Raw genomic sequence first — 20,876 nt, 5'->3', positions numbered from 1 at the left:
CCACCTAACAAGTTATGTTGGTATTCAGACATCCAGTCTGGGTTAACCCTCATACGTTCGGGGGCCAGGGGGTAGCTGTTGTGTGATATGTGTAATTCCTTGGTATACTCTAAGTCAACCTCGAGGATATACCCTTTGTTCGAATCTGGTGCAACCCCCATAACATCAACGTGGGGTACCCATTCGAATCCCCCTGTAGGTAGATACTGGCTCATGGCCCAGCCGTACAGGTTGTTTGCGTCGAGGTAGAGAATGTGATTGGTTGGCTTGTTAGGATCGTAACCTTTCACGTATTGATTATTTGCTTTCGCGTATCGTTTGGATGCCATGGAAATCCCACCTCGCAAGCCTTTCTCAATGAATAGGTGCATGTCGTAATCTGTGAGCAATTCCAAATTAACTCCGGTCTTTTTAAGCAAGGCGTCCCACGACAGACCTGGGCTGGTGTAATACCATGCGGGGTCGAGTTTATACTGCTTGAAACACGTCCGCCTAAACGTCTCAAACACGTCGGCTAACAGCAGTACATCTGTCCTCAAGTACAGGTCGTGATAATCACCCAGGTTCTTACAACCCAGTTTATTCCATACGTTAGTCGCGTGCGAGTAATCGTCTTGAGATATTGCTGAGCCGGTCAGATTGCTGTAAAATTCTCTGATGGGGGGTAGTCTGGTCTCGGTGAACTTGACCCAACTATCCATGTACTCATAGGGGTACACACCCTTCCTCATAAGCAGGGGTCTAGTCTCGGCGTCTGTGTATCGATCGGTGATAGGGAAGGTATTGTTGGCCTTGACCAGACTGTCGAGTGACGACAGGAGGAACTGAAACGAGTCAATGAACCTAAGTCCGTTTAAGCTGAAGGAGATGTATCTCTCCATGTTGTTGGGGATACACGTTATATTACCATCGATTTTCGCGATGGCCTGCATGATCAAGTGTGAGTCGTACCCTCTCAAGTTGTGAAAGACAACGGGGATGTTTATTGTCTTAGGGTTGATTTTAAGCTTGAGGTTGCACGCGCTGTGAGCGGCGCCTCTATACTTACCAGTTATGTGGCAGTGATCTCTCACCGAATCACCGTTAAGTGGTGAGTCACACACGTGACAGTTAGTGCTACTAGCGTGAGCTAGCCTGTCGACTCGGGTCATACGCATGGGAGCGATTCTATACAATGCATTCCTAATAATTTTTTCTTCCTCCTGCAAACACTTTAGAAACCTTTCAGCCACGTCAGGGCCCCTATACACTACCGGAGCTTTCGTTTCCCCGTCACAACGGACGACAATGTATCCAAACCCACAGGCTTTATGCTCTTGTGTTTTGTGGGTGATGGGAACCTCGCCGGCGGCACCACTGGGGGAATCCCCCACCACCAAGGCTTCGAAGTCGGCGTATATGATATAAGGCACAGACATTTGGTTCTTGTGGTTACCGAATTTTAGGATATTATCACCTTCCTTAGGCATGTCGACTCGTATGGCCGTCTGCCCCACACCTTGACAATCCTCCCGGTGGGATTCTAATAAATCAGCTCGTGTGAAGCCATGTAGGCATCGTTCACAGAAGTGGGTCTTCCTGCTAAAGTGTTTTATCCATGTGTAGTGATACTTGTCACCTCGCTGGATCATGAATATATTGATAACTTGGCGATCCTTCACCGGGCTGACCCTGTGTACTATTGTTGTGTTACCTTCGTGCCCAAAGACATTTATAGCCAGATTATTCTGTTTTTCTACTTTAGTGATCTGGGATATGGGGGTGGGTTCATCTATACCATCCCAGTTGAGCCCATCATCCTGAGGATAATTAGAAGACCTGTTCAGATTAGTGTCAGCTGGAAATAAGGCTGACCTGATAGCTAACCTCAGGCAATCGTTTCCTCTATTCTTAACGTTTACTATGGCATGTTTGTTCCTATAGTAGGTGGGCAAGGCTAGGTATGATCCGCCTCTGAACGGCACGTAGTTAGCTATGTCTAGATAGACATTATCGATTTTATCTACAGCCCACCCGGACCCCAAGTGTGTGTAGCGTTCTAGGTATTCTCGTATCTGCTGAAAACTGGTATCGATTGATGCGTCAATGGTCTCTGTATGTGTGACGACCTCTTGTTTACCTCGGAAGTAAGGCTGAACATACTCATCCTGCTTATCGAGCGACATTTTCACTGTGATCTGAAACTTGATACTTCCTAGGTTATTTAGTTCCTGGTTGACCTTATCAGCTATCAGAGGCTTGATATCTGTAATGTCTATGTTTCTATCAACGTGCATGCGCCAACCTCTCAAATAGTTGCCTACAGCGCGCTCAGTGCGCACGAACTGTAGGTCAATAGCTCTATTCTGTCGTAATAATTCTACAAGCTGTGGTTTTCTCATACGGGAATACCCGCCTAAACCCAAATCGTGTACCTCGGCTTTCAGTTGTTTTACAGTGGGAGGTTTTGCTACGGGGGCATGTGATAACAATGCGGTTAACCCGGCTCTCCCCAGGTTTGAATAACCCGTGTATCCAAGCTGTTTTGCTTGAGCTTTTAATTGTTTTACCGTAGGAGGGGCTTCTAAACCTAGTAATCTCAACAATGCTGACTTCCGCATTCGAGAATACCCGATCACACCTCTCTGTTTTGCGACCCGCTTAAGCTCGCGTACAGTAGTCATAGTGTTTACACCTAAGAGAACCAATGTCTAATTGGTTCACAGTAAAGGGAGGTAACCTTGATAAAAAATATGTGGCTGTTTCACGCACTGTTGGATATAGTGTTCCTTGTGCATGTATTCCTGTATATGAGTAAAACATTTATTTGGTATTGAGTTTGGAGTCTATCTTGAGCAGTCGCCTACGTTCTTTTATGTAGCCCTTTTTATTCTCGTAGATGAGTTGATGTCTGACTACGTTCGCTCCGTGAGCTTTACATAGACAGTAGTGTCCTTTAACCCCGATACCACACACAGAACACGTGTAGTTAGGACTTCCCATATGGAAACAACAGAACCCCTGATTCCTGCATTTCCTACCACAGGCCTCGGTCTTCCCCATAAGTATGTATTCGCATCGGTATGGAGCGGGTCTCATGTTTACTTATATAGGTATTTAATTTAATTGCTTCGCAACCAACGCAGTTGCTGCTATACCCAACACTATGAAGCCCAGTTCACGATTCATTTGTCCCTTGGATGGTGTGTAGTACTGAGCGAGTGTGGGTTTATTGAGCGGTTCCAATCGTTTACCAGTTAGTAGGTAGTATTCTTTCATTGCTTCATCGACATCGTTGAATGTTTGAACGGCATGGTTTTCACGCTGGAGTTGTTCGTTAATAAAATCAATCCTCTGGAGGCGTTTTTTAGCGTACTCGGCCTGTGCCTTTTGTAAGTTCTCAGTAGCGAGATCGTGCCGCTTCCTTTCTTCCTGTATTTCAGCCGCGTGATAATCTCGTAGTTTTGAGAAGAGGAAATTACTCCCGGAAAATGCCAGGGCATTCACTAACGCCCCACCGACCATCATAGCTATCGTGGCCATCCTATATTTATTTCATTATATTTTCAGGTATTATCCCTTGTTTTACTAGGATGTCTTTTGTAGCCATCGCCATACCGAGGTTCATTATGAGCATACCCATATCCTGCAGGTTGAAATCTAGCTTGATAGTTGGTTGTTTAAGCACCATTTTAGTCAACCGAGCGTACCCTACGGCTAGACTGGCGACCACTGTGGCGTGGTATGCGTCGTTGACGAACGTTTTCCCCTCAGACATTATGTATATATAAAAATATTTAAATTATAACATGATATGCGGGTCGACAGTGGGGGTTACCACCTCACTGTTGGGGGGTACTACCTCACTGTGGGAGGGTACCCCCATGTATAACCATGTTATAACCACGGCAGCGCCTACAGCCAACAACAGTCGGGGGTTGATAATTTTATGTTGGTTACACCACCGTTTTTTACCGGCAGCTACTCTCTTAGGATTCTTCTGCCTGGTTACTGTTGGGGGTTCCTGTGTCACCTCGGGAGGGGTTTCCCCCACTGGTTCCCTGGTCACTTCCCCCACTGGTTCCCTGGTCACTTCCCTCACCTCGGGAGCAGCATCCATCTATACCATTATTATTTTTTCTCTCAAATTGACAATGCTTTGCCGTGATAATCGCCGCCGTCACTGGAGCCAACAACATGCCATATTTGTGGTACAGCTCGCAGCTGATAGAGCTCACGGCGTGTTCGATAAAAGGGTCTTTCTCGAGGTCCTCCCACAGGTAAAGTCGGCGCTCTGGTGGAATGGGAAGGAAGTATGACACAATACCGGTGTATATCTGGGTCATAGCCGATCCTATTGTCTTTGTCATTTCTGCTCCGAGCCGGGACTCGTATCTAGCGTACAGCTTATCGATTTCTTCGGCTGACATTTTATGAATTTTATCCGGGGTGTAGTCTCCAAAGTAATGTTTGGCTTTGCCGCCAACAGCCAACGCCACCAGTTTCTCTCGCTTATCATCAGTGGGGGAGACCCCCACACCCTCAGGTACCAACAATTGTTCGAGCAATTCCTCACACTCCATCTTATAATATAACAAGTAAGATTTAGTTTTAACTATATAATACCCGATGCAGACAAAACACAGAGAAATGAAGGTTAAGTTGCACACGACAAACACTTCAAATATCATAGCTATACTTATCATTTGCTTAGCTTTAGCTTAGCTTTGCTTAGCTTTGCTAAGCTTTGCTTAGCTTTGCTTAGCTTTAGCACACTCTATATGCTACTGGTTGGTCGGTCTTGAGCACGAGCTTAGCGTGTTTAGTTTCAGCGAGCTGTTTCTTCACCCGTTCCCGTTCTAATTTGCTCATCACATCGTTCTCTCTCAAACACTCCTCGAACGAATCCCTGTCCTTGCAGTGAAATAAGGCTACCCATCGCGTCTGCTCCCTGAGGTCTTTCAACACCGAGTTGAACTTCTGCGTTAGCACCCAGACGCTGTGATTTGCATGCCGCCCGGAGAAGGCCAGGTACGATAGCATGTCTCTCTTTTTTGTTATCTCGCGATTAGCGCTGCAGTCGTCCAGTATGAACAGCGTCGGTTCCCCTTTAAATTTCTCGTGAAGAGCTTTCAACCAGTCCTGCAGGCGTGTTCCAGGGTCGATTTTGTGTACGTCCGGGTCCGTCATCACCCAAGGTCGCGCGTACGTTTTATTCATGCTCAGAGTAGGGCACATGATAACGATGTTATCGAACACATCCTTGTAGTAACCCTCCAACATATCCAACACGAAAACGGTCTTCCCACAGCCAGTCTGCCCGCACACTATGGCGCAGTGTGGGTCAGTGGGGAGGTGGAGGTCAGTAGATGGCTTGCACGAATCTCCCATTGTCTATATTAAGTTGCGCGTCCATAATAACGTACAGATATAATTTCAACTTACCAGCGGGTTGAGCCTTCTTAGTAATCTGGATGGTTATCCCTTCGCTGCCGTTATCTATACGGCGCCCGCTACCGTGCAGTTTATCATCATCTGTGGATCGCATGTCCAACCATAGGGCGTACTTGGTGGTCAGGTATTCACCGATCTGCACGGAGCCGAGGTCCAGGTCCTTTGTTATGTAATCCCCCACTGGTAGCTTTTTTATCTCATCCCACTGCTGGTGTGGTCTCATACCATGACTGAACAGCTGGTTGGGCACGCCCTCGATGGTCACTTCCACCTTTTCAATCTCGGGGTTGAAAAACTTCTCGCTGTCCCTCCGGAATGGCTCGTAATCCTCCACGGGGACGACCAGGATACCTTTCATCGATCGCGCCGGCACGTTCAGGTTGATATTCCACACAGTGTCGCTCTTATCTCGCACGACTGATCTATGCCTCAGTACGCGATCGTACAGGATAGCCATCTTCCCAGAGTACTGGCTTCGAACCTGCCTGGCCAGCTCCGGGCTAGTGACCATGTCGAACTCCAGAGAGATGTTGTCTATGGCATAACTGGCCTCATCACCGTTCGGCGTACGCACTACTTTGCTATAGTTGTTAAACGTGAGCTCGTATTCGAGCCTATCACCCAGCGCGGCCTGGTAAAACGGCGCGTGTCCCGTGAGCAACTCGAAGTCGAGCGGCACGCAGAATCGATTCCCGTATGCTCGAGCGATGGCCTTTTCACCGTCCGATAGCTTGTCTAGCTGGTCTGGCGTGAAGGCGACCGGGTTGATTTGCTGATGCCCTGGTACACATCATTGACTCGTTCTCCCTCGCTTTTCCAGAGATCCCCGTAGCAGTGAAACACGTCGCTGTCGTCGATGCTCAGCACCTCGTTACCGCTGATCTTGACGGTCGTTTTCTTGATGATAGCTCGACCCACGTTCCGCACTAGCTCGCGTTTGTCGTTGTCGGAGGTCAACGTGATATTGAACGCCAGTCAAACAGTGCCTGGTACAATGAGGTCATTCTCACCAAGGTTTGGAAATCTAACCAGCAGAGTTTGATTCTGGTCTATCTTGCTGGGATTGTTGGTGATGGTCACCGACTGGCGCACGGCTCTGGCTCCTAATGGCTCTCTCAATCTTCTGAAAGGATCTAATTTTCTGCCGTACATTGTTATATATAAATGAAATATATTTTTAATACTAAATAATGGCTGAAGACATACCTATGATGGAGATGTGGGATGATACTATGGATGATACAGGGGCCGAGCAGGAGACCTCATTCTCAGGTGACGCACTCATGGAGGGCGCCGTCGACGATTATTACAACGCAGTTGAAAATAAATCCAAACTCAAGCCGTTGGGAAGGGACTATTCCAGGTTTACCCTCGATAGCAATGGCACGCTGCGTTTGAAGGCTCACCCGGAGATCGATCTCGTGAATAAACGCACGAGAGAACAGCTTGCTTTATCAACACTGGGCAGTCGACATGGGAGTGACTTGATCCGCGATGAACTAGGTTTCATAGATTACGGTGGCGCGCGACCTAAGCTTCCTCCGAAGGTCCGTCAAGATCTGCAAGCTTATGATATTAAAAAGGTGTTGGCCGACTACGAGAACAAGCCCTTCCCGGGTTTCGAACTTACCTTTCTGGAACTGCGGGGGTTGGACCTGTTGATGCAAACCATTCGTGGTCAGCTCTGGAAAAGCACGGCCAAAGTGAGTGAGATAGACGGCCACATCGACTATGAAAAGGGCAAACTCGGTGAAACTGAGGACGAGTCTATGAAAGCCACCATCGAGGAACGAATACGTAATTTGGAAGAGGAAAGGCAGGTCTGGTTGGAGACAGCGTCCGGCTACAAAGAAAAGCTTCGATCCCAGACCAACCGTGTGCGGGAAACCATCAATCAAGTCCTCTACCGAGACACCACGTTAGCAGACAGGATTCGGATATTGTTCCGGGAGCAAGGGATCACCATCGCCAGCATTCTGACTGCATTGGGTTTCATCATATCAACCCTGGTGGTGTCACTGACAGGGGGTACTGTGGGAGTTCCCCCCACACCCCCCGGCGGTGGTGTTAAAGACTGGATAAAAAAACTCGGGGAAGGCCTAGCTAAACTGGCTGGTAAAGCCGCCGAAGCCCTTCCCGGCATCCTGGGTAGCATCGTCTCGTGGTTGTTGGGCGCTCTGGCTAAAACTGCCACGTGGCTCAGTCAAAACCTGTGGGCAGCCATCGTCGCCGTGGCGGGTCTGGTGTACGTAGCGGCTAAGAAATTTTTAACCAAATAAGTCCCAAAGCTACCCCACCAACCACCAGGGCCGTTTTACTATCAATATGCTGCTGATTGGAGGCCTGAATATGGAGGGCCACCTCCTGTGGTGTTGGTTGAACTTTAGACTCCGGGGGTGGCGCCACTATACCCGTTTCACGTGGTGGGATGTGTGGGATATAGGGGGTGTTAATATCGGGGTTGATGCCCAACTTTTGATCCTTCGTGGCTATGACTATTTTGTTGTTATAACCCACCACTTTTTTTCCTCTCAGTTGCATATCACTCGGAGCCATGTACAACCCCACGCCGAACACGTAATTGACTTTCGATCTGGCGTATTCTAACACGTTTTGGTAACGGTCGATGGCCCGCGGGAGATCAACTGGAGAATTGATAGCATCCTCAACGTTGGCAACGAACTGTTTCTGAGCGTCGTAAGCAGTTCCCTTACCGAGGATGTTGGAACGCGTCATCGACTGCGCACCCAACAGCGCCCACACGGACGTTCGAATCGAGTCGTTCAAGCGTATTGTACCAGCACGAGTGAATTCTTTCGATGTTTTTGAGATCATTTTAGTCCAGGCTGTGGCTGCATCAGGATTGGTTTGCTTTATGTAGCTGACATGGATCTGTTCATTCGTTGTGGGGCCTGTAAATGTATGACGGTGTGGGTTGTATGTACCATCTGCAGAACCGGCTATATATGTTCCGGACCTGTAGAAGTACACGTAAACTATACCGAGACCATGGTTCACACCAGGAAGGCGAAAGTCTTTATTCGTTGGAATCTCAAACTCCCCACAAACACGTTCATAAGCGCGTTTATCATAGGGGTTATTCGTCATACTCCACGCTTTATCTTGGGGAAGAGGAGCACTTATTTCCTTCAATATTCGTCTCGTTTGATAATAAATATGAAACAAAATGACTGCCTTACTCAGTTCGTCTATACCGTAGTCTAGTGTCACACCCGACCCTGTCGTCGCACACCACACAGCAAAGTTGAGTTGGTTCTGCCAAAACTGCATTGGGTTTTGATTCCAGTTTACCACCGCCTGCGCGTTATTAACGGTCACGATATAGTTTTCAAAGATATTAATAAAGGTTGCTTTAAACCCCGTACTATCTACCACCACGATTTTCAAGTGTGCTAAGTCCATATTATAATATATAATTTATATATTATAATATGTACATAACACTTCCAGGAATAACGAGCGGTGAGGCCGTTCAGCTGACGCACGCGATCGATAACACGTCAGGTCAACTCGAAGTCGCACTCTGCGATATCACCTACCTACCGCAATGGACTAACATCAACGCCAGCAACAATAAGCTGTTCGTCAGTGGAACTCGCAGTCAGATAACTGACGGCTACTACAGCGTGTGCTCTCTAAACGACGAGGTCTTCAAACCCCTGGGAGCCGAACTCAAGATGAACGACTCAAACGGTACAGTGGTGTTAATCAACAACGGAAGAAACCCCTTGAGGCTCGGCCGACCATTAGCGAGGATACTCGGTATGTCTCCTGACGAGATAAAACCAACAACAACCGTCACAGGCACGAAGTTACCCGACCTAGTACCGTACCGAGAGCTGTACATTCATCTCGGTCAGGTTAGCACAACGTACAACATTCAAGGAGGTCACCCTTCCACTATACTGAGAGCAGTGCTGGTGAAAACTGAAAAATACGACGACGGTAGAACCGAGTCGTTTTCACCACGGCAGTATAAGAGATTAACCCAGGGCAACATACCTGAGCTGATAATATCGGTGTTAGATATAAATCATAATCCTGTAAATATAGGATACCTCAGCTTAACGCTTCATGTAAAATGACCAGCGCACAAGGGCCCGGAGTGAAAAAATGCGTCAATATCGGGATCTCCGACCTCGGAGACATGCGCGGTTTCGACGCTCCCGGAGTAGATGGTAAATCGTACGCCTTGCAACTGAAAAACAACATTTACAAACGCGTTGAAGTCCCCTCCGGTGGAACCCTAAGTGATATAGTAGATACCACAAGAGCAACAATCAACACTAAGTACGCCCTTGTCAACACCGGTAATAACTGGATAATATACCCATCGTTCGGGGGTAAACTGTTCGACTTAGACAATGTTGAGAGCACTACCGTTGCCCGAAACAAGCCATATATGCTCGTCTTCACCGAAGATGACAAGTGGGTGTTGTTACCCGATAACGACTGGTTTCTCAATATTAGACTCGGCTCCCCCTACGTGTTCACGGATAACAAAGACAACCACCTAAACAAAGTCGTGAACAATGGAACCCTGCTCGTGGCTTACGTCCCAACTCAGAGACGTAGCGTAGTCGTCAGCCCACTCGACACTATGGCAGCCCACATGCTATCGAGTAAACCGACCATACAAAACGTGACATTACAGTTGGTGTCTGAATTCGAAGGCGTGGTCAGTATACTAGAGAGACTACCGGCAAACTCAACACTGATCATCAAAGTCTACCTAGGGGAACCATCGGGGAATGATGTCGAGATCGTGAAGGGGATCAAACTCGGGTGGGGGAAACGACACCAGTATCAAGTTTGCAACGTTTACGTGCGGGTGGGTGTCGGCTCCAACACCAGTCTGCAGGGGGTCAACGTGATCGTGGAAAACAAGATATCACTAACCAAGATCTTCCTGCCTGACAACATACACTTCATGGGTATGAAGTTCACCCCTGAATTATTATCAGAAAACCAGTTGGAAATTATATCGTAATAGTATAATAATGACCAGTCATCGTCCCAACACTACGCTTAACGACCTAGGAGATACGGAGGGATTCGATCAGCCTGGTGAGGAAGACACCTTATATATCCTGCACTTCAAAGACAACGTGTACAGACTGGTGTCGTTATCAGATTTAAAAGAGCCCAAATGGCTGATCAACTTAACACTCGCCTCACCTTATATCACAATAGACGCAGATACGGGGTATATCTCTAAGATTAGGAACAACGGTATCTGGGCCGGGGATTTCATTCCGGAGAGGGTACCCATAGCAACTACTGATACCGAAAAAAATAGGTTAAAGACTGTAGTAAAAAATAAATTAGCATTTATCAATTATTCTTTTAACATAAGTCTTGATATATTCTCCCCTTTCACACTCATCATAGAAGTCTTCTTTAATGATTTAGACAATGAAAACACCTCAAGAGTACACCAAATTTTACCCGGGGTGTCAATACACTGGTTTGGCGAACACAGAAACAAATATTGTCGTATTGTTATACAACATGATACCACGGGTCCTATAAACCGCTTAATAAACCTCAGTGGGGTTTTTATTACAACAGGAAAGTCTATTAGCCTCTCACCTATTACCCTGACTACTAGTCTAGAACTTGTAGACTTCAAATTAATTTATAGAGTATTAACTGAAACCCAATTAAAATATCTTTCAAAATATATATTATAGGATGGGCCTGTACCCAGGCGTAGATGAAGTAGCGAAGACACTGGAAACCGTAGATGGGTTCCGCTTGAGGCAGTTATGTGACGTGAAACGCCAACTAGAACAAGACCGTGACACGCGGAAAGCACTATATAAAAAGTACCATAGAGCTTTCAATATCTTGGACGGGGCTGACACTACCCTTATGACAACCAGCATGGGACTAGGGGCGGCAGGTGTTGGATTGTTAGCTACCATCGTGGCTACACCTATAGTGCTAGGTATTGAAATAACAGCTGGGGTGGCAGGGGTGTTAGGGTTGGCACTTAAGTTGATATCACGCAGACTGCATCGTAAGGCATTGAAACACGACGAGATCAGGGTTCTGGCCGAAGCAAAGCTCAACACAGTAAGTGGGCGTATTTCCACGGCACTCTCTGATAGTAAGATCTCAGAAGAGGAGTTTCGTTCAATCCTCTCTGAACTCACAAAATATAACGGAATGAAACAAGATATTCGGTCCAAGTCTCGTAAGTCTGCTATCAGCGAAGACGAGAAAAAAAAGTACATAGAACAAGGGATACAAAAAGCCCAGCAAGCCTTTATTACGAACACCAAAGAGATCATAGGCGGTTCACGTTAAACTGTTTCATCGATATAAACGTGACATAGGCCGGGTAAGAGAAGAATTATTGATCGTACCGTACGGCACAGTGTTACCTCCAACACACGTTAAGTAGTAGGGGTAATAGTAGCAAGAGCTAAGGGCCCCACCAAAGCCTTATTTAGTAAATAAGGCTTTGTAGAGACTTTTCTTGAAAGTGTTTTAAAACCCCCATTCCCTATACTACTATCTGCAAGACTAGTAAGTGTCTTGCAGATTCTCACAAGTCACTGAAATGACTGCTCGACTTAGTCACACATGATAACAAAAGAGACTGTCTGCATGGGAAGTTGTGCTGACTCCTGAAGGGGATCCCTGTTGGTTCTACTGTAGCACATCTAACAGAAATAATATCTAAAGAGAAATGTAGACAGTGTGATAGGACAGGGTTAACATCTCAATCAATACTTCCTGTGGAAATGTGTCTTGTCTTGGATTAGGAGATCTGTGGTTCAAATTCTATCCTGCACAGCTCTTAATTTTTATGGCCACTACACTGTTTCACATTCCTATCAAACTGACTGAAGTTCATAAGTGTTTGAATGTAACTCTGTTGCCTGAGAAAAGCCTATGTTTTAGTTCCACAACAGGCTTACATTTAGAAACACCAGGGTGCAACAAGATGTTTGGACTCTAACATCACCTTCTTAGCATATCAGTCAGGAATAGAGTACCTACTACCTTGTCACTATAATTCATGAAACGTCGATTGACAGATTATGAATCGGAAAGGCTTAGAATCGGAAAGGATGCCTAACCCTATCCCCAATCCCTAACCTCAAGCATCGTAAAGGGTGGTGGGTGGCAAACTCCCTGATTCTAGCCGAGATGATGACACAACCGATACTTATGCTGATGTTCACGTTCTGCTGAAAGGGGCGACCCGTCAGTCACCTGCCGTACAGTGAGGACAGTGTGTTACAAATGTCCAGTCACCTCAACAACAGCAACCTAGCACATACTCATATAGTAATAATAAATATAAATCGAGACGAGGAAACTGGCATGTCTGTGTGATCTGCCTAATTGATTCTCACGTTTCATCCATGTGTTTTTCCAGGCTTTTTTCCATGTTGCCCACTGAATCTGTATATCATGAGAGAATACACTTCCGTATTTTTACTTCCTCTGCGGAAATGACGTCAGCATAGCTAAAGTCAGGACTTGACAGTCTCAAGGGTAGGAGACCCTTTTTGATACATAACATCATTCGTTATAAAAGACATTATCCGAGTTAAATGGAGAATAATAAAAAGTTGATGTAGTATGAGCAATATTTCATTAATGCATAGGTTGAGAGCATAGTCTGATGGATATAGTGAATTGAAATATTTCATTTCAACCCATCAAATAAAGTGGCCTATTCTGTTGACCCCGCGCGACACCGGGGGCTCAAAGAAAAGGTCAAGGTCGTATGTGGAAAGAACTGTGTGAAACGTTGTTATTTGTAATGATCACCACAAAAAATGTGTATATCGTGTATGGAAGGACATAAAGAATGACTGTCCGTTAATAAGTGAACGGCAACAACCCCTGTTGTCTCCATGTTTGTGAAGGTGAGTTGAAATGAACGACCGTGATTACTGTAATTAGCTACAATGTCGGACTTGCCGCTTATCAAATCAGATCTTGACTTGACTGACAGTGACAAAATCAGATACAGCGTCAATTATATTTTAGGTGTTTAAGCAAAATAATCTTAACACGAATCGTAACTGAATTGTATAATCCACGACAAATATGTTTATACGTAATACCTTTACCCGATTTGTGAAGACAGACTGTAAATAAAAAATCACTAAATTTCAAATTCAATTTGAAATTTGTTTCCTAATGAAATTAATTGACTTATTTTGAATCAAAATTGCTTACCTATGTCGACCAGAAATGTGATACTGTAAGGAGCTTCTGACTGTTTTGCAATCTATATCATGATGAGATATGTTCTGTGTATATGTGGTGTAATGAGGTATCACTTGGCAATCCTGGAGCTGCACACATTGAATATGTACTGGCTTGCGACCACTTATCGCTGCATACCAGTTATCGCCACCTGGCTGTAGCGCTTGCGAAGCCAAACTCTGACAGTTTTACTTGCACTTCCGTAGCATTTCACACATTGAGACATCCAAAAAGCGATAGGTTACAAGAGTTTGTTTTCTGACTGAGTATGAAACATTGTAGACGTTACAAATATGAATCCCTCGGAAGACGACACCCAAACACGTCAGGGTATGTCACATGACCATTAGCGTGTTGACATGAAATTTCATAAACAATGAGAATTAAATGAAAACCATCCAGACTGTATAGTGAATCTATGACTTGACAATTCAGTCCATAAAAAGTGCAGATTTTAATTTGTCTGAACATACCCATTAATGCAAACATTCAATCACTTAACTTTGAATTGACCCAAATTTCCATCTCCGTTTCATGGAATTGACCGATACCATGCTGATGATACTGACAAAATATGAGTGTCAATTTTCACCTTTATCTTTTCATTTTTCCCCAAGAAAACAAACATTGCGAAAATTGCAAATTAGTACTTGAAATGTCAACTTTCGTATGTTAACCCCGCCGTGACATCTCCATATTCCCATCAGCTTATGTCAGCATCCGTCGACATTCACAGTGAGAGCGAGTTTTTTTCTTTTAAATTTCTTTCTTTCAAAACAAATTCCAGTGATGAAATTTCTTCAATATGTCATGGTTTGAAACACAATAGTTTTGTTACCAAGTTTATGTCAAATTAGGTCAATAGCATAAGAAATTCAGAAATGGTGATAACTGGTCTTGTAAGTAGTTGGGAAGGCTCAATATACACTACCACAGTTCCTGTTGACCACGTTTCGGAGAAACATGATCTGCATCTCATACATGTCATGTGTTTTAAATCTTTCTGTCAGAATTTTACAAGACCCAACCCATGTTTTTAACCCTTGTTATACACTTTTACCATCTGTCCATAGATATCTTTTACCAAATGTAAAGTCAAAGACAAGCAATACTCTTTTATAGCAGTTAGCAAATCCATTATAACCCCCTGGCATGTAATGCAGGGGCATATAGTTGACGCCTCGTCTGTCTGTCTGTCTGTCCATCTGTCCGTAATCATTTTGTTTCTGGAGCATAACTCAATAAAACGTTCCATATTTTTAGACCAAAATTAGTAGATATAATCATCTGAACCTATGGTTGTGCCTTTTGCTATTTACAGATTTTTTGCATGTTTGCTTTTTTATCCCCTCGGCATGTAATGCGGGGGGATATAGTCGACGCCTTGTCTGTCCATCCGTCCGTTATCATTTTGAGCGTAACTCAGAAACCGTTCAATATTTTTAGACCAAACTTGATAGATATAATAATCTCAACCTATAGTTGTGCCTTTTGCTATTTACAGAGTTTTGGCATTTTTACTTTTTTTGTTTCTCTTCGAACATTTTGGTGTTAGTCTAATGGTGGGGTGGGTTTCGTTTCCGGAGCAAAACTCAAAAACCGTTCAATATTGTTCTGCAAAATGTGGTAGATATATCAGTCAGAAGCTGAAGAGGTGCCTTTTGCTGTGTACAGCTTTTTGTAATTTATTATTTTCTTGGTTTCCATGGAAACGTTTCGGACATAGTCTCAAAAGTGAGGTGTGTGTTTCGTTTCCGGAGCAGAACTCAAAAGCTGTTAAATATTTTTCTGCGAAACGTAGTAGATACATCAGTCAGAAGCTGAAGTTGTGCCTTTTGCTACTTACAGGATCTTGTGATTTATTGTTTTCTTGGTTTCCATGGAAACGTTTTGGACCAAGTCTGAAAAGTGAGAGGTATGTTTAATTTCCGGAGCATAACTCAAACACTTCTTAATATCTGTTAGCAAAACTTTCTAGATATATCTGGCAGACCCCAAAGTGGTGCCTTTTGGTTTTTAAAGGTTTTTGTGATGTATTATTTTCTTGGTTTCCATGGAAATGTTTCGGACTTAATCTCAAAATGGAGGGGTGGGCCTCATTCCCAGAGCAGAGATATATGAAATTGTGACTTTGCTGGTTACATATATATGGCATTTATAATTTTCATGAATTCCATGGAAACAATTCAAACTTAGTCTAAAAAAACAATGAGTAACTCTCAGATTATTTGTCCTTTCAAACATGTGGGGGCCGGGGGGATATGTCATCTTCTGATGACTCTTGTTTCTGGAGCAGAACTCAAAAACATCTTAATATCTTTTAGCAAAACATGGCTGATATGTGAGGTAGACCCTTTTGCTGTTTACAGATTTGGGTGATGAATCGTTTTTTTGGTTTCCATGGAAACAAATTGGACCGAGTCTCAAAAGGGATGAATGAGCTTCATTTCCAGACCACAACTCAAAAATTTCTTTCACCAAAATTATCTTTCACCAAAATTTGGCAGATATGTGAGGCAGACCCCAAAGTGGGGCCTTTGCTATTTACAGATTTTTGTGATGTATCATTTTCCCATTTTCCATGGACTTGGTCTCAGTAGGTAGGGATGGGCTTTGCTTCCAGAGCACAACTCAAAACTCTTTTGATATCTTTCAGTAGATCGTGGTATATATATGAAACAGATGTTGAAGTGGTGCCTTTTGCTATTTACAGATTTTTGTCAGTTTTATATTTCTTCGTTTCCATGGAAACGATTTGACCTTAGTCTCAAAAGGGAGGGATTTGCTCTGTTTCCGGAGCACGACAGAAAACTGCTCAATATCTTTCTGCAGAGCTTGGCAGATAAGTGAGCTAGACTCCAAAGTGGTGCCTTTTGCTATGTACAAATTTTTGTCATTTTTATTTTTTCTGGTTTCTATGGAACTGATACTGACTTAGTCTCAAAGGGAGGGATGGGCTATGTATCTGGAGCACAACTTGAAAACTTCTTAATATCTTTCAGTACATCTTGGCAGACACATGTATATGAGACAGATTTTGAAGTGCCTTTTGCTGTTTACATATATATATATATATATATATATATATTTTTTACATACTTATCAGGTAAGAAAGCCAACAATGCCCACGTGAGTGGCGCTTACTCAATTTCTCTCATAACACAGTCTACAAAAAGTAGAGACGCGAGGTCAACATACGGGCGGTAGGTCACCCAGGTCACGAGATGACCTGGACACGTCATTCCCTTACTAGAGACGAGCGAGTCAAGACGTGTTGCTTGGCCGCTCTACTGGATTCTAGTTAAGTGTGTGCTTTGTTTATGGCATTTTTCTATATTTCTCTCTCTCTCTCTCTACTATCATTCTAGTCGCTTTTAGGTGTTTTTCGTTATCTGCGACTAGCTGATTTTTTCTTTCTTGCCAGCAGTTTGTGGGTCGTCGGCCGTCGTCCCACTTGCACGTGCTTCACAGGTGTCCCGATTGTGTCTCGGTTCACGCTTGTGTGGCTCGTGCACTCGGACCCTTGTCGGGCTTCCGCGTTACTCGCTGGCGGATTGGCGGATAGGCGAACCCTTCGCCCGAGCGGACCTTTCGTTAGGGGTTCCTTAACTATCGTTCACCTGCGCCTTTGTGCGCAGTAGCGGAGGTCAGGCGGACCCTTCGCTAGGAGATTCTTCTGTCGTTCCCCTCAACCCCTGTGTGGTGTAGAGGAGCATTGGCGGACCTTTCGCCTTGACGGAGAGGCGGAGGACAGGCGAACCTTCCGCCTGGTCGGACCTTTCGCTTGTGACGTGCCTATCCTCCTCGGATAGGAGTTTACTCTGCCGTCACCCCTCGGCAGCGTACCCTGTCGTGCGTTCCACCATGGTATTCGCCTCCTTCTGCACTCAGTGCGGCACTAGGAAGTCGGCTAAGTGGGATCCTCACACATTGTGTAGGCTTTGCAAGAGTCCCTGCGCTGCGGATAACACTTGTGCAGAGTGTGAGGTCCTCTCTGAGCGGGACTTTCGTCAGTACCTGGCAGTACTTAGGAAGAGCGAGAGGGAGTCTCATCGGAAGAAGGCAGCGCCTTCCGCAGGTTCGCCAGTGTCTTCGGCGTCATCTAGACGATCGGTGCCTCGCTCTCCCATCCGCCCTCCTTCTCCCTCCGCATCAGAGGAGTTAGTTATTCACGAGGAGGCGGAGGAGTTCGACTCTCAGTCAGGAATGGAGTCGGACCCCATCAGGACTATGCCAGAGGGGAGCGATACTCGCTCCCGTTCTGTCTCTCCCTCTCGGCCCCTCCTGAGGGAGGACGTAGCCGTATCACCGGAGGGGAGGAAGGAGAAGAAGAGAAGGAAGGAGAAAAAAGCGAAGAAGTCTCGTAACAGGGAGCAGGTTCGCTCAGAGAGGCTTCTCCTTTCCGTTAAAGGGTTAGTGGAGTCCATCCTTGATCAACGCCTTGGTCCGCCCACATCGGCTCGTTCCACGGAACCCTCCTCTCCGCTCCGCCTCCGGAGGCGGACGCCTGTTCACTCCCCGAGGCGCTCTCCTTCTCCCAGGTCCTCCCCCTCTAGGGAGTTCATTAACACAAGAGACCCTCCACTTATTCCTATCCTCCCGGAGGAGGTGGGGGATGACAGCGACCCTGTCCTCCCAGAGCCTAACCCTCCAGTCTCTGACTCTGCGTCTAGACTGGAGGCAATTGCGGAATACACCGGTGTGGTGTTGGCGGAGGTGGACGATCAACCTTCTGCCGCTTCTAGGGCGAGAGGCGAGTCTTTCTGCCCTGAAGACTGTGTTCTCTCCCCTCGGAAAGTCCTCCCTCTGCACCGCTTCCTTGAAGCAGCCGCTAAGGAACTGAAGGAGGCTGTTGCCACCGCCGGACCAGGTCGCCTTACCCCTCAGCTCCTCCTCTCAGACAAACAGAGGATCAGGCTTCCAGTGGCGAACCCGCCCATTCCTTTAGATCCTCCCTCCTTGGATCCCGATATCTCTCGTGTTGCTTCTGCTGGGGTACCCCACAAGGTGTCGGACAATCACCTTATCCATTTGGACAAGGAGGCCAGATCCATTGTGGGGCTGAGCAACTATGTTGCTCACGCCTGCCAAGCTATGGCCACTTTCGCCAAGGAGGCAGGGATGGAACAGGGTGAGGAACCTCTGTATAGGGCATTTGGAGCGGTAGCTGGCGGAGTGGCACAAGTCACCCTGTCGGCTGCTAGGATTTCAGCTGCCATTACCAACCTCAGACGGGAAGGCTTCCTGGGGCGCACTAATCTCCCTCCGGAGATTAGGGACTCCCTCCGTCACGCCTCAGTGTCGGCAGACACCTTGTTCGCGGGGGAAATCCCAGAAGCTCTCCGCACTCGCCATGAGATCCAGCAGCAGGACCTAACCAATCGGATCATGACGGGTGGCGGACCCTCAGCAGGCTCCACCCCCCGCAAGCGTCAGGGAGGTCCTCCAGCAGACCAATCCACTCCTAGGGAAGCGGACAGGGAAGGTGGACTTTCGGTTCGGAGGTCGTGGCCGAGGACCCACGAACCAGTCCAACCAGCCCAGCCAGGCTAACCAGGGATTCCAAACCCCCAGCAAGGGCACTCAGCGGAAGCGGAACAAGGGCAAGTGGACGTCCAAGAAGAAGTGACTCTTGGTGCCCGCCAATCCTTCCGCCACCTATCATTCCTCCATTCGACGGACCCGTTGGCGGCCGCTTGAGCCTCTTTGTCCCAAACTGGCGTCAGCTAGGACTAGACCCATTCGTGTGTCGGATCCTGGAGTGTGGCTTCCGCATCCCGATCTCCTCTCCGCCCCCTCTAACCTGCTCTCCGGTGGAACGTCCGATGGACTCGGTCAGGTTCCAACTCACCTTAGAGCAGGTGGAGTCTCTAGTCTCCAAGGGGGCAGTTCAGGAAATCCCCCTCCAGGATCTGACTCCCGGGTTCTATTCCCCCGTTTTTGTCAGGCCCAAACGCAACTCGGGGAAATGGCGGCTGATTCACGACTTGAAGGAGTTCAACTCCTCCTACCTCAAACAGCCGCCATATTTTCGACTCTTGACTGTTCCATCAGCCATGCGGTTACTGGAGCCCTCGGACTACATGGTGTCCCTCGACCTCCAGGATGCGTACCTGCACATCCCCATTCACTTGGCGGATCGCAGGTACCTCCGTTTCGTCCTGGGGGGCAGGCACTTTCAGTGGAATGTCCTCCTGTTCGGGATTTCCTCTGCCCCATGGCTGTTCACTCGTGTGACCCAACCCATCGTCCAGTTCCTCCACGAACTCCAGGTCCAATTCCTTATGTACCTGGACGATGGGTTCGCTCACAACCCTTCGCCCTCCATTCTCGAGGCGCAACGGGACCTCGTCATCCACCTCCTTCGACGCCTAGGGTGGCTAGTGAACCTGGAGAAGTCGGACCTGGTACCAACCACCTCTCTCCAATACCTAGGTGCCATACTGGATACAGTAGCCTTCAAGGCTTTTGTACCCAAGGAGCGGATGACCAGGCTAGCGCCCCTGATGACTCGGGCACTATCAGAGCCCCTGTCCCTCAGGCAGTGGCAGCGGATATTGGGCCTCCTGACGTCAGCCCAGGACCTAACCATAAGGGGGAGGCTGATGCTCCGACCTCTTCAGGTGTTCCTCAACGAGCACGTCAGGGAGACCCACTGTCTTCACCCAATAAGTCTCCCACCTCACCTCAGACACTTCCTCACCTGGTGGCAAGTGGACGACAACGTCCTCAAAGGAGTTCCCCTAAGGACACCTCTCCCGACCAGTCACCTTTTCGTGGACGCCTCCACCCAAGGATGGGGCGCTCACTTGGGGTCGGACCAGACGGCAGGTACCTGGTCGGCAGCCCAGCAGGACCGGCACATCAATGTGCTGGAGTTGGACGCCGTACAACTTGCCATCCTCCATTGGTCCGTTCCCCTCAGGCACCAGACCTTACTGGTCCACACGGACAGCTCAGTCGCAGCCTGGACGATCAACCGTCAAGGCTCCACCAGAGCCACTCCTCTCCTAGACCTGAACCTCCGCCTGTTCGAACTGGTAGACAGGCTCTGCCTGAGCATCCGTGCAGTTCACATTCCAGGAGCCAAGAACGTCCTGGCAGATGTTCTCTCCCGGCCGGACGCGCCTCCTTCGACAGAGTGGCAACTGAACCCGCGGACGTTTCAGTCCCTCTGTCTCCAGTTC

General features: G+C 46.9%; 2 protein-coding genes across 3 annotated transcripts in view; one reads left to right on the top strand and one right to left on the bottom strand.

Annotated features, from left to right (window-relative positions):
• Nucleotides 1–12,962, bottom strand: part of LOC137295519 (ragulator complex protein LAMTOR5-like) — a 44,572-nt gene extending 31,610 nt beyond the window's left edge. The window contains exon 1 of one of the 2 annotated variants that reach the window (XM_067826886.1): nucleotides 12,825–12,962. In XM_067826886.1, coding sequence (XP_067682987.1) covers nucleotides 12,825–12,859 — 35 coding nt within the window. In that variant the 5' untranslated portion in view covers nucleotides 12,860–12,962. The remainder of the gene's footprint in view (nucleotides 1–12,824) is intronic. The other variant, XM_067826885.1, reaches the window with a different exon arrangement.
• A 204-nt stretch (nucleotides 12,963–13,166) lies between these two features.
• Nucleotides 13,167–20,876, top strand: part of LOC137295516 (F-box/WD repeat-containing protein 7-like) — a 67,417-nt gene continuing 59,707 nt past the window's right edge. The window contains exon 1 of the mRNA XM_067826883.1: nucleotides 13,167–13,343. The gene's annotated coding sequence lies outside the window, so the exon portion shown is untranslated. The remainder of the gene's footprint in view (nucleotides 13,344–20,876) is intronic.

Source organism: Haliotis asinina, chromosome 9, assembly GCF_037392515.1.
Source record: "Haliotis asinina isolate JCU_RB_2024 chromosome 9, JCU_Hal_asi_v2, whole genome shotgun sequence".
Taxonomy (NCBI): domain Eukaryota; kingdom Metazoa; phylum Mollusca; class Gastropoda; order Lepetellida; family Haliotidae; genus Haliotis; species Haliotis asinina.
Note: the sequence above shows the minus strand (reverse complement) of the source record. Positions and strands in the feature narration are given on the sequence as shown.